Genomic DNA, 27,975 nt, shown 5'->3' with positions numbered 1-27,975 from the left:
GTGATTAGGGGACTTGCGAGGAAAAAAAATTGTCATTGTGATGTATTCCTAGCGAATTGTAAATTATTGGTAACTACAATTTACCTATTTGTGGGCTAAATTAATTTCATAAAATCAAATAATAGTAGAGCTAATTTATGTGATTTTTTTCTTTTAAATTTCAGAACTTAAACAAGTTTAACTATTGAGATGGGTGACAATGGAAGGGCAAATATCAAAATTTAAAATTAAAAAAATTCTGCTACAAGGAATCAAAACCCATATAAGCAGATCGAGAGCAAATATAATTAGTATTGGAATGAACCTCAAGTAATTCAATTGGCGAGTTGGGTCGTATGTAATCTCGAACCTGAGTTTGAGCTCCATCCCCTTCCCGATAAAAAAAAGAAAAGGAAAAAGTATTGGACCAAAAAGGAATATACACTGACCATAGATAGGCCCAGCATCGTTCAGAAGGACATTCTTGAATTTAAAACACAAATGTTATATGGTCACGTGGCCCAAGTTGGCCTAATTTAAGCCCAAGTAAGTTTCTGGCCCATGTTGAAGAGGCGTAACTAACTCCTTCGACAATCCAAACTCACAATTACGCATTGAGCGACGTATTTTCCCGGGCTTTGTATGTTTGGCTCTTCTGTTAGTTCGTAATATGCACTTCCATAGAATTCCGATGGTGTGGGTATGAATGAGGTCGTTACAAGATGGCTTCTTGTTTCATCTTCATACCATCAAGACTGGTTGGACGGCAACAACCATGGCATCAAACCAACTCGTCCACTTGTACGCTAAGCATGGCTTTATACAAGAAGCTCACAAACTGTTCGATGAAATTCCCGACCGAAATGTCTTCTCCTGGAACACAATAATTTCCGCCTGCATAAAGTCCAATAATTTAACAGAAGCTCAAGCTCTGTTCAACACCGCTTCTCAAAAGGATTTGGTCACATATAACTCAATGTTATCAGGTTATGCCGGCACTGAAGGGTATGAAACTCACGCGTTTAGCTTATTTGTCGAGATGCAGAAGCTGCCTTCTCGTGTTGGAATTGATGAGTTCACACTGACAACAATGGTTAACCTCACTGCTAAGCTATCACTTGCTAGCTATGGGAAGCAGCTGCATTCGTATAAGGTAAAAACAGGAAATGATAGGAGTAGATTCGCTTTAAGTTCTTTGGTTGATATGTACTCCAAATGTGGGTGTTTTGAAGAGGCTTATAAGGTGTTTCAGGGATGTGGAGACGTTCTTGATTTGGTCGTGAAGAATGCAATGGTGGCAGCATGCTGTAGGAAGGGGGAGATGGAAATGGCTTTGAGTTTGTTTTGGAGAGAGCCAGAGATGAATGATACAATATCTTGGAATACGTTGATTTCTGGGCATGTTCAAAATGGTTATGAGGAGACGGCAATGAAATTGTTCATACGTATGGGGGAGGATCAAGTTAGGTATAATGAGCATACACTGGCGAGTGTTTTGAGTGCTTGTGCTGGTTTGAGAAGTTTGAAACTTGGAAAGGAAGCTCATACGTGGGTTTTGAAAAGGGGGTTCACATCAAATCCATTTATAAGCAGTGGTATTGTTGATGTTTATTGCAAATGCGAGAATATGAAGTATGCAGAGAGAGTTCATTCAGCAAATGGGATTGAGAACACTTTTTCTATTTCATCAATGATTGTGGGATATTCACTGCAAGGCAGCATGTTGGAAGCCCGGAGACTCTTTGATTCATTGGTGGAAAAGAATGTTGTTGTTTGGACTGCTTTATTTTCAGGATATCTCAAATCACAAAAATGTGAAGCTGTCTTTGAACTCTTGAGGGAGTTTAGTGTAGAGGAAGGAATAGTTCCTGATGCTTTGATCCTTGTCAGTGTTCTGGGAGCCTGTGCTCTACAAGCTTTCCTGGATCCTGGAAAGCAGATTCATGGTTATGTATTGAGGTTGGGTCTCAAAATGGATGAGAAGCTGATTAGTGCAATGGTTGATATGTATTCAAAGTGTGGGAATTTAAGATATGCAGAGAAAATATTTTGGACAGTTATGGGAAGAGACTTGGTACTTTATAATGTAATGATAGCCGGTTATGGTCACCATGGGCATGTAAACAAAGCTGTTAAGCTGTTTCAGGATATGTTGGAGAAAGGACTCAAACCGGATGCAGTTACATTTATTGCACTTCTGTCGGCTTGCCGTCACGGTGGCTTGGTAGAACTGGGTGAAAAATACTTTAACTGTATGTTGAAAGACTACCATATTCTGCCTGAGATTGACCACTATGCATGCATGATTGATCTATATGGGAGGGCTAATCAACTAGAGAAAGCTGTAGAATTCACGAAAGCAATTCCTGTGAAACAAGATGCAGTAATCTTGGGAGCCCTTCTGAATGCTTGTAAGCTAAACAGGAATACAAAATTGGCAAGAGAAACTGAGAAGAAGCTATTAAGCATTGAAGGAGATAATGGGGCTCGATATGTGCAGTTGGCTAATGTCTATGCTGCCGAAGGAAATTGGACTGAGATGGGGAGGATTAGGAACATGATGAAGGGAAATTCAGTGAAGAAGCTTTCTGGTTGTAGTTGGGTTTATGTGGATTGTGGGGTTCATGCATTTACATCTGGTGATATAACCCACTCAAAAGCAGAGGCTATATATTCACTGCTGGATTTTTTGACTGCAGAGTTACTTGAATTGTCTAAATTCGTTTGAGGGGTATTTGAACCATCAAATTCTGTGTGTTTTCAAAAGTGAAGTCAGCAGGCCTTTGGTCCAGGCAATTCACCAGTCGACCTGAATGTGTATGACTTGGGACCCATTGATGGCTATGTCTATTGGGCTGGCGTAGGCATCTTTAATTCTGGGGTGGAAGGTTAGCTTTCTGTATTTTACATCTTTTCTCCATCATAAAAAGGAACCTAACATTTTTCATAGGAACAAACTTTTTTGGTTCATATAAATGTCTATGCAATGACAGTAAATCATAAGAATATGATCCTTCAACTGGATTAGTAATTTTATGTTGTGGGTCTATACGGTAATTACTGTGTATTCTGCAGTCTTGCTTTCCTTTCTAACTCAAGCAGTATTATGTTCATGATGCATGCAACTGTTGTCTGATTCTCCTAATGCATGATACAGTTCATTGTGTAGAGTATGCCTTTTGGAGTCCGTGACTACCCAACAACTGGTGTCTTTGAAGTTGACCCTTGACAGTGCCCTGGCTTCAAGTTTAGGAAATCAACTTTGATGTGGACAACATGCTTGGATCCTTTCCAGGTTAGAAAGTTCATGGAGCACCAATCTGCAAACTACAATGGTGATACCTATCACTTAATTGCGAAGAACTGCAACCATATTTGCTATGATAAATGACTGGGAACCCCATACCAAAATGGATGAATCAACTTGCAACTTGCAAGAATAGGTATACATAAATGTTTCTCTATATCATACACCTCGTGACTCATGCTTATGAGAGTTTCAAGTCTGTCTACTGATAGTCAAGAATAATTGGAACCCAAAGTTTTTCAAGTCACCTTTATGTACTTGAGCTTCACATTAAGTGACCATGTTTGTAAATGACAATGAAACTATTAATAGTAAAGTAGCGGTGGAGGTAGTGGCAGTGGTAGCTGCAGCTGTAGTTGTGGCCGTTGCTCTTATTGTTTTTTGTTACCACCCCCCCCCCCCCTCCCGGCAAGTTTGCTTGAGACGGCATTAGATCTTCTTGTGCACATTTTAATTCTCGTGCAAAGTTTTTTTGATGCATTCAAATAAAACCCAAAGCTCATCCTTCTTATAAACAAAAAACTGGTTCCTTCTGCCTTTCATGTCATTCTTAAGTCTTAAATGTGATCAATTTGTGATGCCGTGATAAATTTTCCTTTTTTTTTCCTCAAACCTGTTACTCCCTTTTACGCCCCAACAAATAGTATAATGAAAATGTGATGTCCCTTGCTTATCTCTGCCCTTCCTTGCAGGTTCGCTATGCAACTGCATACTCCCTGAATCCCTTAAGGCTACCATTGTGCCACGTGACCCTGATTTCGAAGGAAGAGACGGTGAAAATAAGAGACTGAGAAGCGCCTTCAGTTGCTTGTCGTCAACCTTGAAGCCTCAGAGGGAAGTATCCCTGCCTTCACTTTTTCTACACTCTTGTGACAAAGGATGAGAGAAACTTGCTTTCAGATCCATTTGAGTTCTGCAGGAAAGAAAACCCATCTAGATTGCTACTATGTTTTCCTGTTTTTGTAACACTTGTCTGTGTTCCTGGGGTTCACTTCCATTCGTAAGATTTTATCCTGCTGCCGTAACATTTTTGCAGATTTGTAATGTTTAGCAGGAGTAAAACCCATTAATTGTTTAAAATGTACGCGTCTTCAGGTATATTGAGGATTTCTTCTTCAGAATGGAAGTGTGTCTTTGTGCTTATCTTTTGCCAGATTCACGTTTTGTCTGAGCTTGACATTTACTTGTCAAATTCTTCTGAGAATACAGCATTTCATAGTGTCTATTTAAACGGAATTTTGATGTTATGGATTCTCATTGACATAACCAAAGGTCAAAGATTTTTACGAAGGGAAGAATGTCTTCTTTTTTTTAAAAAAAAAAAATCGAGGAACCACACTTGCGACAAGTAATACTGAACCGAAACTCATGTGGGCAGGGGTCAGAAGTGGGACAAGCATAGGGAATTAGGGATTCTATAAGAAATTATCTAGACGGATGATTCAAACTCTCGATTTTGAACAACCGGAGAGAAAACCAAAATCTCTTACCATTTGTTAGCATAACTAATCATGACAACAATTGATGACTGCTTCTATATATTCTGTGATCTACATTAATCATGCTTAAAAATATTGCAAAAAGAAACAAAGAACAATTTATAAAGGTGCTCTTCAAGGTGACAGTCATGTTACAATGGATATTGGCTGTTGAGCCACTACAAGTACAGGGTGTTTATTATAATCTAGTTTAACAAAATATTTTATTCCTCTTGTATTTTGCTAAAAACGGTGCGTTTTCGCGATATGAACAGCTGAGTTTTGTCAGAAGACCACAATGGCACAATCAATCATGAAAGTCTGTTTTCTACCCAACGTGTCGGCAAGAACATCCCAGGAATCAAGATTTAAAGAATAAAGTGAAGAAGTCAAACCTCACCACCCTCCATAGACCATACCCAAAAGCTCAAACACAAGAGTTCATGTCCATTATACTGCCCATCTATACAAACTGATAAAGTTCCAAGCTTTTCTTCACCCATTGTTTGATCGTTGTACGCTTAATTATTTGTGAGTAGGGAAGAAAGTTCAGTACTCCTTGGCTTCTTCCAGATTCTTAGATTGATTCTTCGAGGAAAACCCATATTGAAATTTTTTTTATGGGTAAAGGAGGAGGTTGTATACCGAGCAAGAAAAGAGTTCCTGATGAAGATCCTCCAGACCCAGCAAGGGATCAACCTATTGATACCCAGAACCAAACCCCAATCCAAAACGGCACCCAAATTACAACCAAGAAGCTTAAGATCTTCATAATCTTCTACTCAATGTATGGCCATGTGGAAATTATGGCAAAAAGAATCAGGAAAGGCTTGAACTCCATTGATGGGGTTGAAGGTGTTCTATATAGGGTCCCAGAGACCCTGCCAGTGGATGTCTTGGAGCAGATGAGAGTTCCACCAAAGGGAAATGAAGTGCCTGTGATATCTGTGGATGATTTGGTAAATGCCAATGGGTTCTTGTTTGGTTTCCCTGCAAGGTATGGGACTATGGCAGCACAGATGAAGGCTTTTTTTGACTCCACCGAACAGTTGTGGAGGGAGCAGAAGCTTGCTGGCGTGCCCGCTGGGTTCTTTGTGAGTACAGGGACACAGGGAGGTGGCCAAGAGACTACTGTGTGAGTATGCCTTTTGGTCTCTTTCATAGTATCATTTCTTTGGTGCCCAATAGATTCAAGAAATGCTGAATATTTTTCATAATGAGATGATAAAACTAGAGTTAAGGCCGGCCTAAGGGTGTTTCAAATTACATTAGGTTGGATATTTCTTTCGTTTTTCTTTTCCTTCTCTATTGTGATATCGCTTTGGAAGTGATTTGACTGCAATTCGATGGCAATCCCTTATGTGTTTTGCTTTTATGGGATTTTGATTAATGTTGGAGCATTGTTTTGTTTAGTGATACTTGGTGGAAAACACTGTAAACTTAATACATTTGACTAATGCGGTAGAATTAGATGATTTGAAAGTTGATATAGCTTGAAATCAAGTGCAAAAGCTTTATCTATATTCTATACCATGTAAATAAGATTGAATGAGTTTAACTATCAGCTTTCTGGGCTCCTTTTGCTAAAGTGTTAAAAAGAGTTTCAGCAAAAGAAAAAAAAAATGGTCAAGAAGATTGACAGTATATTTGAATGTCATATTTTATGTAGTTCAGAATATGATTCATGATTCGGATTATTGAAGATATAGAAGTTCCGGATTCATGATACATTCCTGGCTCAGATTGATGTTTTTCCCTGTCTATTTTCCAATAAAGCTGAAATCAACGTATATGAACATTTTTGCATATGTGTCAGTTGTTAATATTACGTATTGCTTTTCAGCTATACAGCAATAACGCAGCTGGTGCACCATGGAATGATTTATGTTCCGATCGGTTACACCTTTGATGCTGGAATGTTCAAAATGGATTCTATCCGAGGAGGGTCTCCGTATGGTGCAGGAGTATTTTCTGGTGATGGCACAAGAGAACCAAGTGAAACAGAGCTGGCTCTTGCTGAACACCAAGGAAAATACATGGCTTCAATGGTGAAGAGGTTTGTCCAGCCTTTTTGACCTCTCTTGCTGTAGATGATGCATTTGTTTTGTTTTTTGATGATTCTTTTCTCTATGTTGATGATAAGTTTGTTCACTGTTTGATATCATTGTCCATAGATTCTAGACAACAAAGAAGCCTCCCTATATATATATATATGTTTTCATCATTGCTTGTTGTGGCTCCTTTATTCAAAGTGTTCAATTGTTATATGGATATGATATTAATCCTTCTGGTTCATTGTATCAGAATATTCACTGTTTAAATTGTTGAGGTTGTGCATTACCCTACTGACAATTTAGAAGTCGAGTGTACAATAACTTCGCAAACGAGCAAGGATGGTATTGTTCTTTTGGGCATCTCCAAAGTACATAGGCATAGAAACTCTGAGGTCCTGTACAGATTTGTTCTTTTGGACATTACGAAAGTACTTAGGCTTAGAAATACTAAAGTATTTAGGCATCTATGAAGCACTTATACCCATAAACTCCAAAGTACTTAGGTCTAGAAAACACGTTATTTGTGTTAAAAGAGGTGAACCTTTCACTTATATATCACTCAGTTGAGTTATGCTAAACCAATATGGGACTACAAGTCTTAAAATTACACTCGAGAAGAGTATTTCAACCAAAAAGCTCAAGCTGTCGAGAAAGTCGAATCCAACTTTCCCTTGGAAACGAATCATAGCAAATGACATCAACTTTTCCTTTCAATCTAAAGCCCACAAACAGTAGGTTGGAAGCAAACAAGTAGTTTTAAGTGTTTATAAAGCGAATTACAGCATAAGCATGATTTCCCCAAAGCAGAAATTAAGAAGGGCTCCATCCCCGTAAAGATAACGATAAGTCAATACAACAGTAGTTTCCAACATCTCCCAATTGATTCATCACAATAAGCAAAACTATTTATATCCCCAGCCAATATCATGAGCAACCAACGAGGTAACCAGGATGAAAACATTCTTCTGGTGAATCATGGCAAGCCAGTGGTAAGAGACATTTGCCCAAACTTACAGCAGCCCTTGAATTTGCAAGTAAATTTGGTGTCCTTCGACATGAGCAGCAGCAGCTACAAGCAGCGTGGGAAAGAGGTCTGCCCCACATACCCACCAGCCATCGCCCTTTTCATGTTGGTTTCGAACAACTTTGGGTTATCCCTCAAAACTGCAGCAGCATCATGATTGAGAGGATCTTCGTGGTTGGGTTGCTGAATCAACAACAGTGAATAATTAGTATTAACAACTTTATCACAACACAACTCCTTGAGAGAAGAATATCAATACCGTGAAAAGATGAAATAGCCCATATATTAATGTGTTTATACTCAGAACAGGTTTCCAATCTTCTCTAAGAATGTTGAGACAGACATTTCCTTCCAAGTCAATATTAGGGTGATACACCTGCACGTAGCAGAAATAACAACTTATAATTATGTTTAGCAAGCAACATTATAGGGATAACGGCAAAATTAAGTAAACAACATATCCTTTTGTACCTTCGTCTTGCACTTGACCTTAGGTGGCTCATGAGGGTAGACTGGAGAAACTTGGAAGGTGAAAACGAATGTACCACCTCTGAAAAAACAAAAATAGAAAGATAAGTCAAGTACCAGTGACATTGGAGAAGAAATAACTTAAAATTATCAAATCAAAACCAATTACATGACCCTTCAGTTGCTTACCAAAAAAAGACCCTTCACTGCCCATGAAATTATATGAACTTTAAAATGTTGTATAGATTTTTTTTTAAAGAATACACAGAAAAGAAATTTTCAAACGCTGGAGCATCTAATGGAGCAGAACGACGATTACTGAAGACGAAAAGCAAATAACAATTGTGCAAATAGTTCCTTACAAGTAATATCCTTCATCAGGCCGGATGGTAACCTCAAAGTTCATCAAGTCATCCTTCCCATTGGGAAATGCTATACTACAAGTTTTTGGTTGATTTAGTTCACTGATATCTGCAACATAAGAAATATAATGGAAACTTTATTGAATGTTCTGCAAGTGAAAGGTAAATTACAAATCTTAAAATACGAATAATCTTTGATATGGAATAACACAATGGCAGACCATTCGGTATACTAAAATAACATATCTTTAAGACCAGATCAAATAAAGTATGTCATAAACTTTTAAATTTTGTGAAGAAGGAAAACAACTGTAGTCAAGAATCAGAGTTCCATAAAAAATAGCCTACATAAGAGCTTGGCTAGCACACTGAAATGAGAATCGCAGGAATCATGTGATAAAAGGAAGGTTTTACTTTATTGTCTTCACCAGACAGAATACCATGAATGAGAATCACAGACAAGTGACCAATATAGGATGCAACTAGCCAAAAACATCCACATAACCCTTTCTATATTGCTGCACTAGTGTCTAAAAGAATCTGAATTAAAAACCCGGCCATAAGCCCCTTAAAATCAGCCCACAGCCAGTTAGGAGTATGGAATCTCTTACTTTTGGCATTAAATTAAAGCCAAGTTCCAAGTCAACATCAAAAGTCCATGGCTTGCATACGACCTAAGAAACTTGGTTGGCTTGAGTGTTGATAAAAAATCACGTGATATAATGCTGAGCTTGCTAAAAGGCCTACCATAAAAGATCTACAAAGTGTCTTATTAAGCAGTTTTTGTCCTTTTTTCCCAAAAAAAATCTATGTATGACAGGTTTTCCAACACAGGATCTATTCTTCCTACTTCAATTTTATTCCATTCCTTGCTAGACACTTGTTTTCACTTAACCTTTCTTGCCACACCAAATGTCATAGCTTGCCATAATTTTCGGAAAGAATAGTGAATCTCATGAAAATAAGCTCATAAAAAATGACAAGGCTGAAAAAAGAATATCCAATTGAAGATTCTTTGACAGTGCTATTCTCCTTGGCGTACTTGGAAACTTTAAAGGTGGGTATGCCTCCTTTGATATTTTAGATGAAGATAACTACATATGATTGTCAGAAAGATTATAAACAGGAACCTTTATGAAGACGTAATTCGCCTGCACTTTGCTTCTTGACAGGTGTCTTCCCATTAGCATTTTCTGAAATTTCCCTCTGCTTCGCCTTCACTTTAAATAGGTTTATCATATTTCCTGAAGTAAAACATGCACGTTAGGTCTTGGGACACATACCACTCCAAGCAAATATTATGCAGCAAAGTTAATTTAAACAAATGAATGAAGGCTTATATAAATAAATAAATAAAATGTATCTACAGTTACACAAAGATCTCAAGTATTATAACAGAAGAAGTGCATATATATTGAGACACCAGCTATCTCACGCACAGTAAACTAAAAGACTATCCACCAAGCCACCTGATACACCATCATCATTATATTTATCCTTGCTAAATAAATTTTAAAATGCACAAGTGCTCACACATACAAACACAAAAATTAGCAATTGACACTTTGTAGGGGGAGAAAGCATCCGATTATCATTAGTTTGGTTTTTAATTTGCCAGTGCAACCATTGCTCACAACCTAAACTAAGTGATTATATGGCAAACAGACAGGGGAACTGATGAAAGAGCACTTCTTAGAGTGAAGTAGTGAACAACCTTCCATACTCATCATCATGGCGATCTAATTGTTACATCAGAATATTTACACGGAGACATTAGTGCTATACTGAAGCTCTGAGTTCACACACTTTAAACCAAGAGAACAAATTATCTAGGATATATAGGCAAAACCCTAAACATGAGAAAAGTAAGAATCCCATAGCATAATATATTAAGTTCTCATCATTCAGTTCATCGATAATAGAAACCCCAATCAGTAAGATCATCAAAACATGCAGGCATACCCATAATCAGACTTCCACCAATATAGAACTACAACAGTTAGGACAAACGTTTGAATATTATTCAACCAATAACACCGCCAAAGTTTCGAAATTCAACACCTAAAGTAAGCTAACAAGACAAAAACATCAACAACAAATCAAGAAGACCCAATATATAAGCTCAAAGAATGCATAAAGCAGATATTACACCAACAAACAAGATCCGAACTCAATACAACCACACAGAACCCAAATCCAAACCCCTCCAAATCAATTCTGCACAAAAATAGAACACGCACAATTCATACAAAAAATTCATAAATATCGTACGAAACCGCAGTGGCCCGAGTCCTGAACAAGATCGCTGGTATAGCCAGTCAGATCAAAACCAACACTAAAACGCGATTTCAAGTATCGTTTTACCTGCTTTGAGGGAAGCTGAGGGCTTTCAATGCACAGAGAGGAAGGAAGAAAGAAGAAACTCAGAAGCGCGTGAGCTTATTTATTTTATTTTAATATAATAAATAAAATGGGTGCTGTGATCTGCTCCTTCGCATCCCTCTTTAGATTCTGCAATCTATGACCCACAACACGCCACGTCATATATCAAAAAAAATTAAAAAGCGTGTAAGGACGGCGTGGTTATTAATTTACATTGTGTTTGTTTGGCACAGCGGTTGCGTTTATTTTCAACGTTAACGATTAAGTTGTGGAAAAAAAACTGACCTTGAAGCTCTAAAATAAATTGTGAGCTGTTTAATAAAGCTGTTAACTATTAACGGTTAAGGTGTATAAAATATATTTTATTTGTATTATTATTAATTTATTAGGTAAAAATTGAAATTAATTTAATTTAATATTCAAATAATAATTTAATAAGTATAATTATTAATTTATTATTAACTAATAAATAATAATTATAATTGTTATTTTATAAGTATATTTAATATGGTATTAGTATAATTATTAATATATTATTAATTTATAAGTATAATTATTAACTTATAATTATAATTGTTATTTATAAGTATATTTATTAATTTATTAGTATAATTAATAATTTATAAATATAATTATTATAATTGTCTAAATATAAAATGAATATAGAATATTTAATACAAAACTGAGACCCACACAAAAAAAATAAAAAAAATAAATATGCAACTTTTAAACGTGGGATCCATACCCTTTTAACGTGGGTCCCACGAAACCCCCCCACCCGCTTTCTTTGAGGGCAATACCTCTCCGTTTTGCGGACAATATCGCCTTCAATTTTATGTTGTTTGGTGAGGCGGCTTGATGCCTTCTACTTTTTCCACCGATCGATGAGAATGATTTTATTGTGGGCCCCATCAACGGTGATGTAGCTTTTTCTCACACTACACTCACTCCCGCTCAGAGTACACGAAAGAAGATGAAAATGGCCAATTCTCATCATATCCTTCTCCTAACCCTAATTGTTCTGCCGGTACTTTCCTACTCATTGTCACTGGAATCTCCCACCGATCGCCGGGTTCTCGTCTTGCTGGATGACTTCGCCTACTTCAATTCGCTTCAATCCAGGGGTTTCAAACTCGACTTCAAGCTCGCCGATAGCGCTTCACCGATACGAGCAGTGCTTGTAATGATATCTGGAATAAAGAATCCAAAGAACAAGAAAAAAGACGCGTTGAAAGCTAAGTTAACGCGTGCTTCCGGACTCACTCGCGGACCGGGTCGCAAGACTCTCAACCGGCGGGGGTTGGGAATGGAGATAGCGAGACGGTCAACATGTTTCCACGCTAAAGTCAGACGAAACGCGCATTCTTGGTTTGCAACGCAGCGCTTTATCTTGCTTTTCTCAGTCAAGACTCAAGACCTCTTACGTAAGTCTAGTGATTTTCAATGTTAAGCGCACGATTTTTTTCACACAAGAACAAGAAAAACTCGCACACACAAATTTTCGCGATAATCGTAAAACCAAGTGTGTTAAACAACACAAAACTTAAGTAATCAGTACATATGTTATTCGACTTGAGATGATTGTAGCAGGAACGAGAGAAGCACTGAATTTCTTGAAGATTATAAATAGCAGCACAAGAGCAGTCCTGTTATTTGTAAATTAACAGCATTGGATCGGATCGGATCGGAGTGGCTTTGGTTATCAGATTTCATCATCAACAACAACAAAACGGGTATGTAATTTTCTCTGTCACTCTCCATACATTTCTTCCAAATCATTTCTGCATTATTGTTGGTGAAACCTCAGGGGGCAGCAAAGGCTCATTTTCTTGGTCCTTAACGGTTTTAATTCTCTTTAAGCTTCTTCATTCCTTACTCACCTCTACTTCTCTCTTTGCTTTTTATAAGGACAAAAATCCCAAATCATCACCTCACCCCATTGCTTTTTTTTTTTTTTTAAATAATCACTAATTCTGTTTTTTCGAACTTTCACTACTCCTCTATCTGGGTATTTCTTAATCTCTGGTTCATTGTTGTGGTTCATTGTTGGTTTCCATATCTGGTGCACATTCATTCATGCTGGTCTATTATAACAATAGGAATCCCTAATCTCGGAATAATCTGTTGAAATCTTGATTTTTCGAAGTGGGTTTGTGGTTCTTATTTTCTAGAACAGAACAAAAAAAGTGGATAGCTTCAAGGCTCTGATTGAATCCTGGGTTTGGAGGTCTTTTTTTTCTTTGCTTTTGTTTAGATCTGAATTGAAGCCATGGGAGGGTGTATGAGCAAGAACAAGGCGGTTGAAGCTTCATCTGCTGTGAGTCCCAACAACAATTTGCAGTACTCGACTGAATTGAGCTCCTATATGGCTGCTTGCAGGCGTGATGAGGACTTGCGGTCCTTCGACAACGCCCTTGAATTGCGCACCAATCATGTCATCAACACTCTGGCTGTTGGTGTCGAAGTCAAAGCAGTTTCATTTGATTCCTTGAAGGGAATTACAGAGTGCCTTCTGGAGATGAATCAAGACGTTGTTAAGGTTATTTTGGAATGCAAGAATGACATATGGAAGAGCCAAGAATTGTTTGAGCTTGTCGAAGAGTACTTTGAGAATAGCTTGCGAACTCTAGATTTCTGTACAGCATTGGAGAAGTGCCTAAAGCGAACTCGTGATAATCAATTGCTTATTCTTCTAGTATTGCAGCAATTCGACGAAGAAAGTGAAGTTGGAGGGACAAAGTATGTGAGGACTCTAAAGGAACTGAAGAATTTCAAGGCAGCTGGTGACCCATTCAATGAAGAGTTCTTTGATATCTTTCAATCTGTTTATAAGCATCAGTCATTGATGCTTGAGAAACTGAAGCTTAGAAAGAACAAGCTTGACAAGAAGCTCAAGTTCTTCCATGCCTGGAGAAAAGTTTCAAGTGTGATATTTGTCGCAACTTTTGCTGCTGTACTAATTTGCTCTGTTGTGGCGGCAGCTATGGCTGCACCGTCTGTGGCAGCAGCACTTGCAGCGGCCACTTCGATTCCATTGGATTCGATGGGGAAATGGATTGATTCTCTATGGAGAAACTATGAGAACGTATTGAAGGGACAGAAGGAGGTGATTACTTCAATGCAAGCGGGATCATATGTTGCTATTAAGGACTTGGACAACATTCGGGTTCTGATTGAGCGATTGGAGATCGAAATTGAAGCATTAATGCAAAATGCGGATTTCGCGATTGAAAAGGAAGCTGTGAAGATTGCAATCGAGGAGATTAAGAAGCAGCTGGGTGTGTTTATTAAGAATGTTGAGGAGCTGGGAGTACAAGCTGATATGTGCAGCCACGATATACTAAGGGCTAGGAATGTGGTTGTACAGAGGATCATAAAACAGCCCAACGACTAAGAAGGATGTGCCTCCAGTTACCTTCAACTGGCTAATCACTGATTTGTTATTTCTAAAGACTTATCTGAGCCCTTGTTGTATTATCATGATTAATTCCTTTATTTGTTGTATTTTGGACCCCCCAGGGATGGGATCCGTGTTTGACTGTTTGTAAAAATTGATTAAAACTTTGTAATAGACTTTTTTTGAATTTCCATTTTTGAGTACATATGGCTACTTTTATCAATTGACCAGTGATCAGAGGGAATACCTATGCTATACTCTGTAAACCTACCCAGATTACTACTCAGTTTGACGGATAAATTATGAGATTGGTAGATGATGCATTTCGCAACTTATCCAGATTGTGTAGCGGCTGAAGGGACAAGGATATACCATCAAACCAGCGACTCTTTTGAGTTATTTGCATGAATTTCTCACTCTTTCTATTGTATTATGTTCTTCTTTGGTGTAGTAACTGATGAGATTGAAAACTTAATATCATGAAAGAAAAAGAAAAAGAAAAGGACATCTCTGGACTCAGATCACAAATAACTGGATGACGCCAAAGAACATAAGACTTGTCAGCCTGTTTACAGGCATCAATAGTGAAAATCTTATTCATAAGATGCTGTTTGTTTCAAGTTTTTAAACAACTTGCCTTAAAATTTAAATACTCAAAGATGATGTGAAAAACAAAGATCCAAATGCAGAATCAGTTTCATCTACAAGAGAACTTCTAAGCTTTCTCAGCTTTCCCCAAGTGTAGCAGTGGCGCTGGACGAAAATTAAAATAGGTTGCGGATGCCAAGTAAGAACACGACAAAGACGCAAAAATCTTAAACCAAATGGATGAGAAGAAAGTTAAAAACATGCATGTGCCAATCAAGATAGTTACTGCAGAAAAATTAACGAGGCACTTTACTGTGGAGAGATCCCTTTCTGTTACTTGGTTAGGAAACTGACTTTGAGAAGAAAAATCAGATAGTAACTGATCCTTTAGCTGGAATCTTTCTATCAACCAAGCAGCTGCCTTCTCTTCAGATAATGGGATCTTATCAAGTGTGATACGCTGGACATGAATATGGACTTCAGAAGGCTCCACCCCAAAGACATTGTCCAGAAAAGTTGGGCACCGATGCTTGTACCCAATAGTCACGTCATAAACTGCGGCGAGTACAAAATAAAACGTCAGGGAGATGAAGAGTAAGTGAGGGAATTACCAGAATGAGAAGTCAAAGTTTTGAAACATAGATAAAACATAACTGGTAATGACAATCTAATTAATCAATATGCCTCAAAGATAAAACGATTAATGGGCAAGTAAGCCTCAGTTAAATTTTCATCCTATTGGATACCAGAGTAGCTTCAGTCTCCTCCATATGAAAAATTCAAGTATGTTTCCATTGGAAGGGTTTTGGTGAGTCTGCTGCCTGTCTCCTCTGTAGGCAAATAACATAACCTTCCTGCTTTTGACAACCATAGACAGGCAATGCAGCTTTCATTTCAACTGAACAGGATCAAGGCTCATACCAATATTTTCTTTTTTCTCTTAAAACGTATGATTTTTCAACTTCCACTGGCAGCAAGCCAGTAACTATTATCAACTGGATGATGAATTTTGAAGTCCAACCAATATACTAGAGGTTTTAACAATGAGGACGAATAATTTAAGGAACCAAGAACAAAAGTTTAAAAAGCCTCTTTTCACAGACTAGTACTTTCCAGCATCTGTAAAAGCAACAGCAACAAAAGGGTTATATAAAGGTTTCAACCATAAACCATACGAGAGCAAGGGCCCTTGATGATGGTAATGAAGCACAAACAATTGGTATTTAAAGCCTAAATTCAATTCGAATAGCATAAATGGGGAGATTTATCACTGTAGAAGTGGTGTGAGATCTTATTGTCTTCCAATAAGCTGTGTTGTATGGGTACTAGACTACTAGTTGTATGAATACTAGTTGTACGAGTCCTAGATGACATGGCCCCAACGTATGAGTTCTAGTTGTTGCCTTTCAAGGAACATCTGTTATAGTCGTAATTGTTTGAGTGCTATGAAAGATCTATTATTGACATGGTCCCAATGAAGGAGAAATTTATTTGTTCATTCCAGAAGTAAAACACTGTTTCTTACTCTATTAAAGGCCTCCATCCCACATCCAAAAAAATTAATAAGGAGAAAGAAGGTTTTTCTCAGAGTAGGGCTTGCAGTGCATAGCAGGTAGATTCTACATCATTTGCACAATTATATTTCAAATTTGCAATGCTTTTTTAAGAGTCAAAAATCCATTGATATTTATTTAAAGGAGCATATTTAAAACTTTAAAGCAGTGCCAAAAAGAAGGCAACCTGCATCCAGAGAGCCTCTCAAATCTTCCAAGCAGACACAGAAACCCTTTGTTTTCGGAAGCAAAACGTTTTTCAGTATAGGTAATCCATTCTCAGCTGCATACTTTTGACTTCGCAAGCACTTTTGCTCACTACAGCAAAAAGAAACAAGGAAATTAGTAGACTGAAAGCATAAAAATGTTATGCAGGAAGCAATATTACTTTCTATCACGGCACATTCCTGAATAAGATTCTCATGAGATTCACCAAGGCAGGAAACGTACCTGTGCATACTTGTAGCGAACTACCAGAAAATAATAACATGTAGTTAAAGAATGCGTAGTGAACAGAGCAGAAAAAAGTGGAAGAAAAAAAATTTACGTGAAATCAGTTCCTTCTGGGAAAAGAGCAAGCCAAATTGAATCACGGGGGTCTTTGAAAGTTGAAAGCATTCGGCGCATCCTTGCTTCATCGATTTCCCACTTTCTTTCCACTGGGATGAATTCTAATATATGGAACGCCCAGCCAAATATAGGTAATTTCACCAAACTGCTCTTGAGGACATACTTTATACATCCCAAGCATCCTTTCCGCCATGCAAGGTCCCACAAGTACATCCAGTCTACTTCAGTTCTGTGGTTTGCAATAAGCAAAACACGTTCCTCCACAGGAACAGTTTCCCCAGAAAAAATGACTTTAGTTTTGTTTATCTTTTCAAATAGAGAAGGCCACAAAGCTAGCCAAGCACCAAAGAAAAACAATGTTGCTCTCCTGCTGTAATGTATGCTGAAAAGCCGCAATATGACGGCAGTTAAAAAGCCAACATACACTAACATAAAGGATGCTGTTGAAAGCAGCACTAATAGACAAATCAGACCCCTGATAACTCGCACTGGGGTCAAAAGATGGCTGCTTGTTATGTCATTTGAACTTTTAGCCACTCTAACTTCCATAACTGCAACCTAATGAAAATCACCGACTCAGAAAATACTAGGTTAACTACCCGAGATATTACTCCCACTTAAAACTTATCTAATAGAACGTTCTAAGTCCCACAAGGTCTGTGCAAGAAGTTTAAGTTAAGAACAGGATCCCAGAGATAAGAGGCAAGTTTGCTACATTACAGTCCAATTTTCAGTTCCAAGTTGAGGCTCAGCAACTAGAAGATAACACCATTTGAAGACAATAATCACTTATTAATGCGGCAATTTCACAGCACCATAGAAGCATCACAAAATGCTACAGCTGGATATCTTATAACATTTATCCTGCAGAAAGAAAGTCATTTAGAGTTTTAAACTTCAATTTTAAATTTAACATAAGGAGTCGGCGAAGAAGGATATTTGTGAAAAGAATGGGTGTACAGATAACAGCGGTATTATTTGCAAAATTAAGAAGCATTAACCAGGAGAAAGAGAAATCAGAATGTAGCATTTTCTTGTTATTAACTTATTATCAAGAGCACTCCTTTTAATAAGAACCAAATATTTCTTCATTTTTTAACAAACAAACAAAAAGTAATAAAACACCAATAACAAAATACGCAGCCGAATGAATCAGGTGATATAGCTCACAATTGAAATAACTCACATAGTCGATTTGTAGAGGTAATGCAAATAAAATATCTCAAATATTCAAGAACAAATAAAGATGGATATGCAAAATGAAAAAAAAAAAAAAAAAAGTCACAATTGGGGTGAAGTCCCTTTTTAGAAGCTCTTTCAATGGCGTAAAATCCTTTTGGATTTGACCAACACCACACAACTCGGATACAAAAGTGCAAATTGTTTCCAGTATGTTACTGCTCTACAAGGTTTATAGTTGAAGCACCAAATGACAATGGCACAAATTTTCCATAGTCATTTTATTGCTGCAAGAGGTCACAAGTAGAGCCATCAATCTCTTCAGAAAGACAATGAAGCAAATCGAACCACTCCATCAAAGACATTGTATCCAACATAATGTTTTCCTATTATGTATAACTTATACTGCTCCTCAATTAACACAAGTGAAAATACACCAAATATGCTTGCTTATATTCTGGAGTCCTAAATCTATGCATTTCAACAACAAATCACACACATAACTTTTCAAATGCACTTCACAAATTACATTAAATCAAATCCTTTATACAAGCTTGCACTCAGCAGAACATCACTTGATTTCTCATTATCAAATGCATAAGACAGCTAATCAAGTAATTAACTAATAAGCAATAAGAACCGCATCGACTATAATATTACTCTAAGAAATCCACTACAACGCACATGATCAGCAACAGAAAGTCAGAAACAGTAGCCAAGCCGTACTAAACGCCATCACAATCATCGCAACAACGCATCCGATAAAATTTCAAAAGAATCCACGAAAATAACGCGAATGCAGTCCAAAATGGTGTTTTCCTCACATTTTCTCGGCAGCCAAACAAAGGTCCGAACAAGCAAAGTAACAGAAAAGGAGAAATGAAAGCAGTGTTACCTGTTCACATCATTAGGTATCGACTGTACAGTGACATATACAGTCTGCAATGCTCCTCTGTGGAATCAATGTGGTGCTTGCGACGAGAGTATTGTAGGGAGAAGGAAAGGAAAATGGGCATGAGAAGTGGGTGAAATTACGAAGTGTGCCACTCACTGAGTCACTGTCCTCGAGATGCTTCTCTTTGGTTTCGGTGGGAAACATTAAAACGGAGAGTTTGGACGGTGGGTATAGTGTGATCGCAGTACGGTGTCCTTCCGTTGTCGGAGTTTGGACGTGACACGTTTATCATTTTTTCCTGCCAAATTATTTATTTTACTTATTTATTTTATATATTTTCTTTATTTTTGTCCATAATATTGCAACCATTTTCTCTCTCTCTCGTCATTTTTCATGGTTCTTATTATGACGTTTCACTATCATTATTCATTTCTTTTACATTATTGTCTGTATTCTTTTGGAGTTTTTTCATTATTTAATCAAAAATGACATGTAACCCATCGGTTTGGTAGCTCATGAGAGCCCATTAGGTTTATTTCATTGATTTAATCAATTGAATAGTTTTATTTTCACTCTTTTATCTCATAATTGATTATTCAAAATTTATTATTTTAACATAGATTCTATTGTTTTTTAAAGCACAATATATAATTTATTGTTTTAGTTCTGAATTTCATTATTTTTTAAAGTACAGTCTATAATTCATTGTTTTTTCAATGGAATTTTCAAAAACAATGGAATTAAGATTTACCCGATAAAATTTATCGACAATGAATCTTTTAAGCAAGAGTTTTATGCGTTGATTTTGAATATGTAATTTTTTTTTAAATCTAACATGTATTTTGAAAGTTAAAACGTTTTAAATTTTCATTTAAAATACTTGGGCCCCTATGGACTATCACTATATGGACTACCTAACACTACTTTCATCTTTAATTGTCTTTTTTTATCTTTTTTTTCCAACTATCATTTTATCTTTTTTTTCCAACTATCATTTTTTTTTCTCTTTCTTTTCTCGGCCAACTCGATCTGGTGCACATTGATCCCACAATGAACAAAAATGTGTGTACATGGGGTCATCGCACATGAAAGTTGTTGTTTATCTATTCATTTACGTTGGTGTTTGATTTCTTTCCACTCCTATTTTACACTCCAAAAATTTTGAGCTCAAATTTGATTGGAGGTAGGGGGAAAGGGTTTATTTATAATGGAAAATATTATCCAGGACCCTTAATTAGGGTTTACCCGATTGCTTACCCGACATTCGTAAGAATCTCAATTCTATGACTTGATCAAAGTACTTTGTAAAAGAAAAGAACAGTATAGTTAATTCCCCAGGCCAACTTGCCTGCGCCTCATTTGATTTCCTTGTCTTTGACTCTGAGCTGGTTCATCAGCATCTGGCCCCTCAGCCTGCAAACAGAGTTGGATAATTGTATTGAAGTAATGTAGTAGCTCTGTTTCAAGATATGTTGGCTAATCGTGTATTAAATTATAGTTTCAAAGAATTGAGTGAAGCTATCACATTTTGCATAATCGATTTCTATTGTGCAAAAAATTTACTATGGCCAACGTGAAACGAGTTGGGTTGGCCGTCTAAATTTAGAGCTAACACAACTGTCCGATGGACATGTTGGATTAGAGAATTATCAATTAGGATGCCCAAATGGAACAAAATAATAATAAAGTAAAAGAAATAGGTTTGCATACCAAAGTCTTGTTCCACTTCTTGTAAAAACTTGTGTCACTGAGCAACAGCATTTTGTGCAACTGGACCTTAACATTCCTCTGTCTCAAGTGCATGTGTCTTGGTGCTATCCTCTTGTCCAGGCTGAAGGCAAAGTACTGTGGAAACTCCTTCAATTCCTCCACACTCCTTTCCATTTCTTCTACCAAGTAATGAAACTTGGGTCTCAAGTTATTTTCAATGCTGTAACCAAATATAGCCGGCAATCTTGCACAAACCCGTTTAGCCTCTTCATATGAAAACCCTAGACTCTTCAGGAACTTAATCTTGGCTCGCAGTTTCTCCACTCTTGTGTTGAGAAGATGTGCGTTTAAAGTACTGGGGACATTCAACTTCTCCAGCCCTAATTGCTTCAGATAATTAAGCGTCGGCCGGAGACAGAATTCGACATCTGAGAACAGAATCTGCGGGCACTTCACAACCAAACCACAAGATTCTTCAACTGAAGCTTGTAATTCGGTGGTCAAGAAATCGAAAACAGGTGCAATGTCAGTTGGATCGAAGTCGGAGGAGAAGAGCTGGGGGCAGAGAAAGGCTAACCTTGCGAAGTCAGCGTCGGAGAAGCCTTTCGATTTCAGAAACTCGACGCTGACGAGGATTTGGTCGACGGTATCAGGGAGTGGGAGTTTGTTGGACTTTGTTTTGGAATCGATTACGCCAATGTGCTTCAGGTACCGGAGGTTTTGGTGGTACGATGTTCGGAATTTGATGAAGAGTGGAGGGTTTGGAGAGGCGGAGATTGAGTTGGGGTTAGGGGTTTTGGCAAGATAGGAGGAGGAGAGACCGGAGAGGGAGAGACAATGGATCATCTTTGGCTTGCTCTTCTGGTTTAGGGTTTTTGGAGGGAAAGGTAACTAAACTAACTAATTGGAAGAGATGGGCTTTGTGTGGTCGTTATTTTGGATTGCAAGAAAGGAGATAAGGAAGATGGATTTCTATTTGCTGGTTTGCACATGCGACCCAGAAAATATACATTACAGTATGCATTACAATAACTAGTTTGTTCGATTTGACATGGTTTTTTTTGGAAAACCTTAACAATTATGGAGACCAATAATTTTACGGATCTCAATGTTTTTTCTCTCAATTATCTTAAATGTTAAGATAAACGCATGCGATTTCATAAATCACATGAAATATGTGAAACCCACGATTTCACATTGATCATTTGTTTTTATTTCAGTATTTGAGATAACTGTGACAAAAAATAGTGGGATGACGCTGCTAATCATCTAACGTGTCTTTACTGACGTGGCAGGTTCATAGGTTCTTGTGTGTTTAGAACAAAATCAATGAAGCTGTGTGGTGTGGAGGAAAAATATCTTCCTTTCCTTTTTGCCTTTTGGGATAAACTAAGCCAAATGGGTTGTTTAGAGATGCTCTCTTATCTACCAGAATTTCAATAATCTCCATCAATGGAGACTCTCAACCCCACCCACAAGACTCATTTCTTCCAATCGTCTCTTCTCCAGTACTCCTTCACCTTCAAGCCCCGAACTAAAACCCTGTACGGCAACAGGACTCTGCCATTCGCCATTACTAAATGCAAGCTAAGAACCTCCCAAGATGTCAAAAACAAGGACAAGAATATACCCACGAAGATTCAGTTACCGGCAGTGGCGCCACCAGTTGAAGAGGCGGCTGGGAATGGGAAGGTTGTGGTGAAGGCAACGGGTGGAGGTGGGGTTATGGTGGTGTTCAAGAGATTATCTCGAAAGGTTTTGGCTGTTTTGTCTAATTTGCCCTTGGCTATTGGAGAAATGGCCACTATTGCTGCTTTAATGGCTATAGGTATGTTGGGTTTTTGCTGTTTCATACTTTTGCGCTGTATCAACTGTTTTTTGTTTCATGGTGAGTGCACTCATTTTGGTGGTTAAGAATATAATAAAGGGGTTCTTCTTGTTTAAATTTGCTAGCATATACTCGTAATGCCTCGCAGCTGATAAATCAGATTAGAAGTTAAATTGATGCATTAATTAAAATTTGTCTAGGATGTGAAAGAATTAAAATAAATTTGGAATGGAATGATTCAAGAGAACCGGATGTTATTATTTTGATGTAATTATAAAGCGCTATTGGAGTTTCTATTACCAGTTTTGTTGATGGCTTACATATATAAGCAGTTCTTGAACTATTCTAAACCTGTTTATCAACTAAGTGTGCTATTAGTGTTAAGTGTCAAGATTATTTAGTAAGGCTTCTATTGGTTCAAAATGATTGCAATGCCAATACAAATCTAATTAGGTTTAGGTTTTGACATTATGGGGCTAATGCGTTTCTACCGGATATTTTCCTGTGTGCATGGGATGCCACTGCAGGTACTCTCATTGATCAAGGTGAAGCTCCAGAGCATTATTTCCAACAGTTTCCAGAAGAAAATCCTGTCTTGGGATTCATCACTTGGAGATGGGTTCTCACACTTGGGTTTGATCATATGTTCTCATCTCCAGTTTTCCTAGGAATGTTGGTTCTTCTTGCTTTATCACTGATGGCCTGCACTTATACAACACAGATTCCCATGGTGAAGGTTGCAAGAAGGTTTTATTTCTTTTACCTCTAAAATCGTGCCTCTCAGCCAGGAAAGAGTTTGAAATCATTCTAATTGCGCAATTATGTATACAGATGGAAGTTTTTACAGTTGCCTGAGTCTGTCCTCAAGCAGGAATTTTCAGAAACTCTACCAAGGGCTTCCATACAAGACTTGGGTGTCATACTTATGGGAGCTGGATACGAGGTTGCAATTTTGTGTTCTAGACCCTTTTTTCCTCCTTCTTTGCCTTGCACATTGAATCATTGATCTTTCCCTATTTGCAATCAAAGTGGTTTGAATTGTTGTATCCGATCATCCCATGTGTTTGGACCTACTGCATGTATGGGCACGGTACTAGAGATTTAATGATTGTATGTTTGCAGTGCATGACATTCTATTTATGTTACAAAACACTAATGGGCTCCCTTTTCCAAACTTGACTATCAAGTAAGATATTGTCCGCTTCACCCAAGTCCAAGTCCAAGCCCAACCCCGACCCATCATAAGGGCTTCCAGTACCTTTCAGGGGTTAATGTTACACACAGGCTCATAAACCGTCCATCAAATCTTCCTTTAGCAATATGAGATTTTTCTCAAAAATTCCTTCTAAGTTCTAACCCCTTGTCTCCCCCCTAATTAGTCACATATGTTCAACTTTGAATTATAATCGTATGCATTAATCCTTGTCTTCCTTGATATGATTCATATGAACATGCTAATTCTTAGTTTTGTGGTATATGAGGACCACGGAAACAATTATTCTCAGTGTCATCAAAAGTTACTATTTTATGCACAAAATGGTCGCCACAATGTTCTCTTTATATTATCACTAGTTCCTTATACTGTCTCTTATACTACAATTCCTGCTTACCATGCATGGTTTGGTTGGTTTAGGTATTCTTGAAAGGACCATCTTTATATGCCTTCAAGGGGCTGGCTGGTCGGTTTGCCCCTATTGGAGTACATTTAGCAATGCTGCTAATAATGGCAGGCGGAACTCTCAGTGCGACTGGGAGCTTCAGAGGTTCAGTAACAGTTCCACAGGGGCTGAATTTCGTCGTAGGGGATGTGCTGGCTCCAATTGGTTTTCTTTCTACTCCTAGTGAAGCTTTCAACACTGAAATTCATGTCAACAGATTTTTCATGGACTACTACGACAGTGGAGAGGTAAATGCTGATATTACTTCCTATCAATGTAAAACCTGATGTTTGGGGTGCAAAGCCTCCTCTTTGCAGTGCTTTTTTAAGATCTGTGTCCTTTGAACTTGTTCCTTTTTCTTCCCTTTATTTTCATTGTGATATGCTTGAAATTTTTTACCTCTGGTTTCAACTTTCAACTCATGCATCTTACTTGCTTTTTTTGCTATATGGAATTTGACCAACACTTTTTTTTTGCTATGTTTTAATGTTTTACTTTTTCTCCACTTGCTTATGTTGTAGGTGTCACAGTTCCACACTGATCTTTCTCTGTTTGACCTAAATGGGAAGGAGGTGGCAAGGAAAACAATTAGTGTAAATGACCCCTTAAGATATGGAGGGTTCACTATATACCAAACAGATTGGAGTATTTCAGCACTCCAAGTACTCAAGGACGATGAGGGACCCTTCAATTTGGCTATGGCACCTCTAAAGACTAATGGAGACAAGAAACTTTTTGGGACATTCTTACCAGTTGGGGATGCCAGTTCTTCTGAGGTAAAGGGAATGTATGTATTCCTTTTAACCCTCCTCCTCTTTTCCAGAACGGAAAAAACTTAGAGCATTATAGTTCAAGTGTTTCTGTATGTTCTTTGGAAAGAAACACTGAGGGCTGTAGTCTCAGTAGTTTTACTTGATTTGAAAGCTTATGGCATCTTGAACTTGGTTTTCTCTTCCAACACGTACTTGCTTTATATTCTTTCTTTCTTTTTTTCTTTTTTTGCAAAAGAAGTCTTTCTGGGATTTTATTATTGATCCATAAATTTTCTGGAAAGACACCGTATTAGAATCTTGGTTCCCCCTAATGTTTATCGCATTTTTTGCTTTCCAAGGAGGTGAAGTTATCCATAATTTCTTCCGAGTGAAACAGGTGATAGGGGTATTATTGAGGACCCATCCAAACTATTTTTATTTGTGCAATTATCAGTGATCGACACTTATCGAGTTTTCATCTTTTTCGTCTTTTAAGAAAAAATCTCCTCACTTGCTGTATTATTGACTTTCAGATCAATGCTTGCTCGAGATCTACAGTCAATTGTCTTGTATGATCAAGAAGGGAAATTTGTTGGAGTACGGAGACCCAACTCTAATCTTCCAATTCAGATTGATGGAACGAAAATTGTTATTGTAGATGCAATTGGTAGCAGTGGTCTTGATTTGAAGGTGAAGATATAATATATCAACAAATTGCTTGAAATTTCATGCACTACATAATTTTATTGACGATGCAACTGAACGTCTGATGTTGCTCAGACTGACCCTGGGGTGCCAATTGTTTACGCTGGATTTGGTGCTTTGATGCTGACAACGTGCCTCAGTTTCTTATCTCATTCACAGGTGCGAATTCTTTTTACACTTGCGATTGATCCTCTCATTGTTCTCATTACATGAGCTGTGATAAAAACAAAGTTAATAATTTCTTCTCTTATCATAAAGGTATGGGCCTTCCAAGATGGCACGATGGTGATTGTTGGAGGAAAGACTAACCGAGCGAGATCTCAATTTCCAGAGGAAATCAATCGCTTGCTTGACCATGTCCCAGAAATTGTCAAAGCTCCTGCTTCTAAGCAATCTAATAGCACTGGTAGCTAGCTTTTAAGATATCAAATTAAATCAATGAGCATTTCAAGCATTGTCATACTTCCGACTTGAATTCTGAGATGAAGCTGAGAGGTCAATTCAGTCAGTTTCGCTGGTGTTGTCCACACTTGACCTCAAGTTAATTCCTTGAGCCAGATTCAACACTTTGGCAGGGAAGGTGAATCCTCTCATCATAAATATATATTAAGTCTGGCAGATATTGGATTTTATTTGGTGAAAATGTTGGCTTAAATTTTGATATTGTCTTTTTTTTACCCAGTTTCACATTCTTTGATTGCTGTACTAATTACAAATACAACTACAGAATGAAAGGTCTACACTCTTACATGTCATTCTTGTAAGTCATCTGTGTTTAATTCTGTCTTTGTCATTGTTACATGTTCTGTTCTTCTGATAATAGGAGAGTTGAGGACCGCAAACACGCTGTGCTACGAAAACTTAAGAAATTTTTTGAGACGCTGGCTGATGAGCTGCTAGAATTTTATTTGTTTTCCTCTCCGATTCATAAAAGGTATTAACCTATGCAGATAAAAACACTTACTTATGCATCACAAACATTGCATGCTTCGTTCACGAAAAGTCACTTGTGATATTGAAAGATGTCTAAAGGTCGGCATTACTGGTACATTAGGTGCGTGCTTCACAACTGACGTAAACATCATATCTGTGCTTAAGGTTCTCACAATGACAGTTGAGTCTTAGAAGGGCGTGCATAAGTAGCTTTTATCGCTGTATTTGCATTATTTTTGACATCATCGAAGCTTTAATCCCCAGCAAGTTTGGATCAGCGACATAAATCGATGAGAGAAATTAGTTGAAATTCATTACATAGATTCTCCTTATTATTTGTCCCAACGATTACTGCTTGCTTTTAGACTCTTTCATGTTCATGGGATGTGATAAAGTTTTACCACCCTACTCCAACCCTCTTCCCATGACCGGGCTTGGATAGCTTCACTCATACGGCAGATCACTTCCAGCATTCGTGTGACATCAACGAAGAACTGGATTTGGAACTGGAAAGAGACTGAACAAGGTTTGTTTCTTTAATTTGAATGTTCTTTTTAAACAGTTTATTCTTCATTCATTTGTCATCCTATAAACTGGTATCCCTCTAGTTATATCAAGGAGTTAGTTCAAGGTTAAAGAGTGAGTTGTGTATTTTCCTGGTTTGTCATAGTATGAAAAATTTGTATTTCTTTCTAGAGAGTTGGTGTTTAGATGCATTGACATGCTTGCATATTACTAGTATATTATTGTATATATGTGGTGAGGGGATAAAGAACAAAAGATCCCTCCGGAATCCGTGACCTAGCTTGTCCGATACATTAAAAATAAGTGAGGTGAGAATCTATGTAAAGTGACTAGCAGATTAAGAAATCACAGAGAACATTCTTCCACCTGTAATGGATATGGAATATTGGGACTTGCTTTGCGTAGAATTAACGAGCGACTTGGGAATCATGCGTAAAACTGCTTTATTCTTTATTTTGGTGGAGTGTCAAGATTGTTCTTTGTCCCCATCAAGCACTTGCTTAGCTCATTGAAGGCAATAGTGGCCTATAAAAAGGTCTGAATCCTTTACTTCTGAGCAAGCAAGGGCAGGGTTGTTCACTACTCCCTTAAGGGCTTCCATTTCTGCCGAATATGATTGAAACTTGAT

At 37.7% G+C, this 27,975-nt stretch overlaps 7 protein-coding genes across 16 annotated transcripts; 4 read left to right on the top strand and 3 right to left on the bottom strand.

Moving 5' to 3' along the window:
- The first annotated feature begins 589 nt into the window (after positions 1 to 589).
- On the top strand, positions 590 to 4,496 carry LOC120001270 (putative pentatricopeptide repeat-containing protein At3g18840). 4 transcript variants are annotated; one of them, XM_038849514.1, is made up of 3 exons: positions 590 to 2,867; positions 3,137 to 3,274; positions 3,979 to 4,495. In XM_038849514.1, the coding sequence occupies exon 1, from the start codon at positions 686 to 688 to the stop codon at positions 2,705 to 2,707; it is 2,022 nt and encodes a 673-aa protein (XP_038705442.1). In that variant the 5' UTR covers positions 590 to 685; the 3' UTR covers positions 2,708 to 2,867; positions 3,137 to 3,274; positions 3,979 to 4,495. The 4 variants fall into 4 exon arrangements, with proteins under 4 accessions (XP_038705442.1, XP_038705441.1, XP_038705440.1 ...); XM_038849513.1 differs by having other exon boundaries at positions 3,149 to 3,422; positions 3,979 to 4,494; XM_038849512.1 differs by having other exon boundaries at positions 3,137 to 3,422; positions 3,979 to 4,492.
- Positions 4,497 to 5,092: 596 nt separating this feature from the next.
- On the top strand, positions 5,093 to 6,933 carry LOC120001273 (probable NAD(P)H dehydrogenase (quinone) FQR1-like 2). Its single transcript, XM_038849522.1, has 2 exons — positions 5,093 to 5,899; positions 6,608 to 6,933. Exons 1-2 carry the CDS (start codon positions 5,385 to 5,387, stop codon positions 6,837 to 6,839), a joined length of 747 nt encoding a protein of 248 aa, XP_038705450.1. The 5' UTR covers positions 5,093 to 5,384; the 3' UTR covers positions 6,840 to 6,933.
- A 570-nt stretch (positions 6,934 to 7,503) lies between these two features.
- Positions 7,504 to 11,184, bottom strand: LOC120001274 (NEDD8-conjugating enzyme Ubc12-like). 2 transcript variants are annotated; one of them, XM_038849523.1, is made up of 6 exons: positions 11,037 to 11,184; positions 9,803 to 9,916; positions 8,673 to 8,781; positions 8,314 to 8,392; positions 8,102 to 8,218; positions 7,504 to 8,025 (listed from the first exon to the last, which is right to left on the bottom strand). In XM_038849523.1, the coding sequence occupies exons 2-6, from the start codon at positions 9,909 to 9,911 to the stop codon at positions 7,888 to 7,890; spliced, it is 552 nt and encodes a 183-aa protein (XP_038705451.1). In that variant the 5' UTR covers positions 9,912 to 9,916; positions 11,037 to 11,184; the 3' UTR covers positions 7,504 to 7,887. The 2 variants fall into 2 exon arrangements, with proteins under 2 accessions (XP_038705451.1, XP_038705452.1); XM_038849524.1 differs by having other exon boundaries at positions 10,944 to 11,047.
- A 573-nt stretch (positions 11,185 to 11,757) lies between these two features.
- On the top strand, positions 11,758 to 14,644 carry LOC120001272 (UPF0496 protein At4g34320-like). 5 transcript variants are annotated; one of them, XM_038849520.1, is made up of 2 exons: positions 11,758 to 12,478; positions 12,645 to 14,644. In XM_038849520.1, exon 2 carries the CDS (start codon positions 13,324 to 13,326, stop codon positions 14,446 to 14,448), a length of 1,125 nt encoding a protein of 374 aa, XP_038705448.1. In that variant the 5' UTR covers positions 11,758 to 12,478; positions 12,645 to 13,323; the 3' UTR covers positions 14,449 to 14,644. The 5 variants fall into 5 exon arrangements, with proteins under 5 accessions (XP_038705448.1, XP_038705449.1, XP_038705444.1 ...); XM_038849521.1 differs by having other exon boundaries at positions 12,642 to 14,644; XM_038849516.1 differs by lacking the exon at positions 11,758 to 12,478 and having other exon boundaries at positions 12,485 to 12,787; positions 13,309 to 14,644.
- A 354-nt stretch (positions 14,645 to 14,998) lies between these two features.
- LOC120001687 (probable 1-acyl-sn-glycerol-3-phosphate acyltransferase 5) lies at positions 14,999 to 19,507 on the bottom strand. Its single transcript, XM_038850109.1, has 4 exons — positions 19,237 to 19,507; positions 17,140 to 18,026; positions 16,780 to 16,910; positions 14,999 to 15,594 (listed from the first exon to the last, which is right to left on the bottom strand). The coding sequence occupies exons 2-4, from the start codon at positions 17,709 to 17,711 to the stop codon at positions 15,167 to 15,169; spliced, it is 1,131 nt and encodes a 376-aa protein (XP_038706037.1). The 5' UTR covers positions 17,712 to 18,026; positions 19,237 to 19,507; the 3' UTR covers positions 14,999 to 15,166.
- A 921-nt stretch (positions 19,508 to 20,428) lies between these two features.
- On the bottom strand, positions 20,429 to 21,818 carry LOC120001472 (transcription termination factor MTEF1, chloroplastic). Its single transcript, XM_038849817.1, has 2 exons — positions 20,947 to 21,818; positions 20,429 to 20,649 (listed from the first exon to the last, which is right to left on the bottom strand). Exons 1-2 carry the CDS (start codon positions 21,790 to 21,792, stop codon positions 20,563 to 20,565), a joined length of 933 nt encoding a protein of 310 aa, XP_038705745.1. The 5' UTR covers positions 21,793 to 21,818; the 3' UTR covers positions 20,429 to 20,562.
- Positions 21,715 to 27,237, top strand: LOC120001470 (cytochrome c biogenesis protein CCS1, chloroplastic). Of its 2 annotated transcripts, XR_005468871.1 has the most exons (10): positions 21,715 to 21,833; positions 22,242 to 22,774; positions 23,302 to 23,521; positions 23,606 to 23,717; positions 24,408 to 24,680; positions 24,954 to 25,219; positions 25,718 to 25,874; positions 25,965 to 26,048; positions 26,148 to 26,469; positions 26,572 to 27,237. XR_005468871.1 is itself a non-coding variant. In XM_038849816.1 (9 exons), exons 2-9 carry the CDS (start codon positions 22,399 to 22,401, stop codon positions 26,301 to 26,303), a joined length of 1,644 nt encoding a protein of 547 aa, XP_038705744.1. In that variant the 5' UTR covers positions 21,715 to 21,833; positions 22,242 to 22,398; the 3' UTR covers positions 26,304 to 27,236. The 2 variants fall into 2 exon arrangements, 1 of the variants encoding a protein (XP_038705744.1); XM_038849816.1 differs by having other exon boundaries at positions 26,148 to 27,236.
- The last annotated feature ends 738 nt before the right edge of the window (positions 27,238 to 27,975 follow it).

The sequence above is a fragment of the Tripterygium wilfordii genome, chromosome 7 (assembly GCF_013401445.1).
Source record: "Tripterygium wilfordii isolate XIE 37 chromosome 7, ASM1340144v1, whole genome shotgun sequence".
NCBI lineage: Eukaryota > Viridiplantae > Streptophyta > Magnoliopsida > Celastrales > Celastraceae > Tripterygium > Tripterygium wilfordii.
This window is presented reverse-complemented; position numbering and strand designations above follow the sequence as displayed.

Bases quoted from the DNA above. Each gene is read 5' to 3' on its own strand.
- LOC120001273 (XM_038849522.1), top strand. From the start codon at position 5,385: ATGGGTAAAGGAGGAGGTTGTATACCGAGCAAGAAAAGAGTTCCTGAT. The intron at 5,900-6,607 runs GTGAGTATGCCT...ATTGCTTTTCAG, and splicing joins GGTGGCCAAGAGACTACTGT to CTATACAGCAATAACGCAGC.
- LOC120001470 (XM_038849816.1), top strand. From the start codon at position 22,399: ATGGAGACTCTCAACCCCACCCACAAGACTCATTTCTTCCAATCGTCT. The intron at 24,681-24,953 runs GTAAATGCTGAT...CTTATGTTGTAG, and splicing joins ACTACTACGACAGTGGAGAG to GTGTCACAGTTCCACACTGA. The intron at 25,875-25,964 runs GTGAAGATATAA...GATGTTGCTCAG, and splicing joins GCAGTGGTCTTGATTTGAAG to ACTGACCCTGGGGTGCCAAT.
- LOC120001687 (XM_038850109.1), bottom strand. From the start codon at position 17,711: ATGGAAGTTAGAGTGGCTAAAAGTTCAAATGACATAACAAGCAGCCAT. The intron at 16,911-17,139 runs GTAAATTTTTTT...TTTTTGCTGTAG, and splicing joins CCAGAAGGAACTGATTTCAC to TGAGCAAAAGTGCTTGCGAA. The intron at 15,595-16,779 runs GTTGCCTTCTTT...TACTCGCCGCAG, and splicing joins GAGAGGCTCTCTGGATGCAG to TTTATGACGTGACTATTGGG.
- LOC120001472 (XM_038849817.1), bottom strand. From the start codon at position 21,792: ATGATCCATTGTCTCTCCCTCTCCGGTCTCTCCTCCTCCTATCTTGCC. The intron at 20,650-20,946 runs GTATGCAAACCT...CTCTGTTTGCAG, and splicing joins AGAAGTGGAACAAGACTTTG to GCTGAGGGGCCAGATGCTGA.
- LOC120001270 (XM_038849515.1), top strand. From the start codon at position 686: ATGAGGTCGTTACAAGATGGCTTCTTGTTTCATCTTCATACCATCAAG.
- LOC120001272 (XM_038849520.1), top strand. From the start codon at position 13,324: ATGGGAGGGTGTATGAGCAAGAACAAGGCGGTTGAAGCTTCATCTGCT.
- LOC120001274 (XM_038849523.1), bottom strand. From the start codon at position 9,911: ATGATAAACCTATTTAAAGTGAAGGCGAAGCAGAGGGAAATTTCAGAA. The intron at 8,782-9,802 runs GTTCCTGTTTAT...CTTATGTTGCAG, and splicing joins CGAATTACGTCTTCATAAAG to ATATCAGTGAACTAAATCAA. The intron at 8,219-8,313 runs GTACAAAAGGAT...TGCTACGTGCAG, and splicing joins AGGTCAAGTGCAAGACGAAG to GTGTATCACCCTAATATTGA.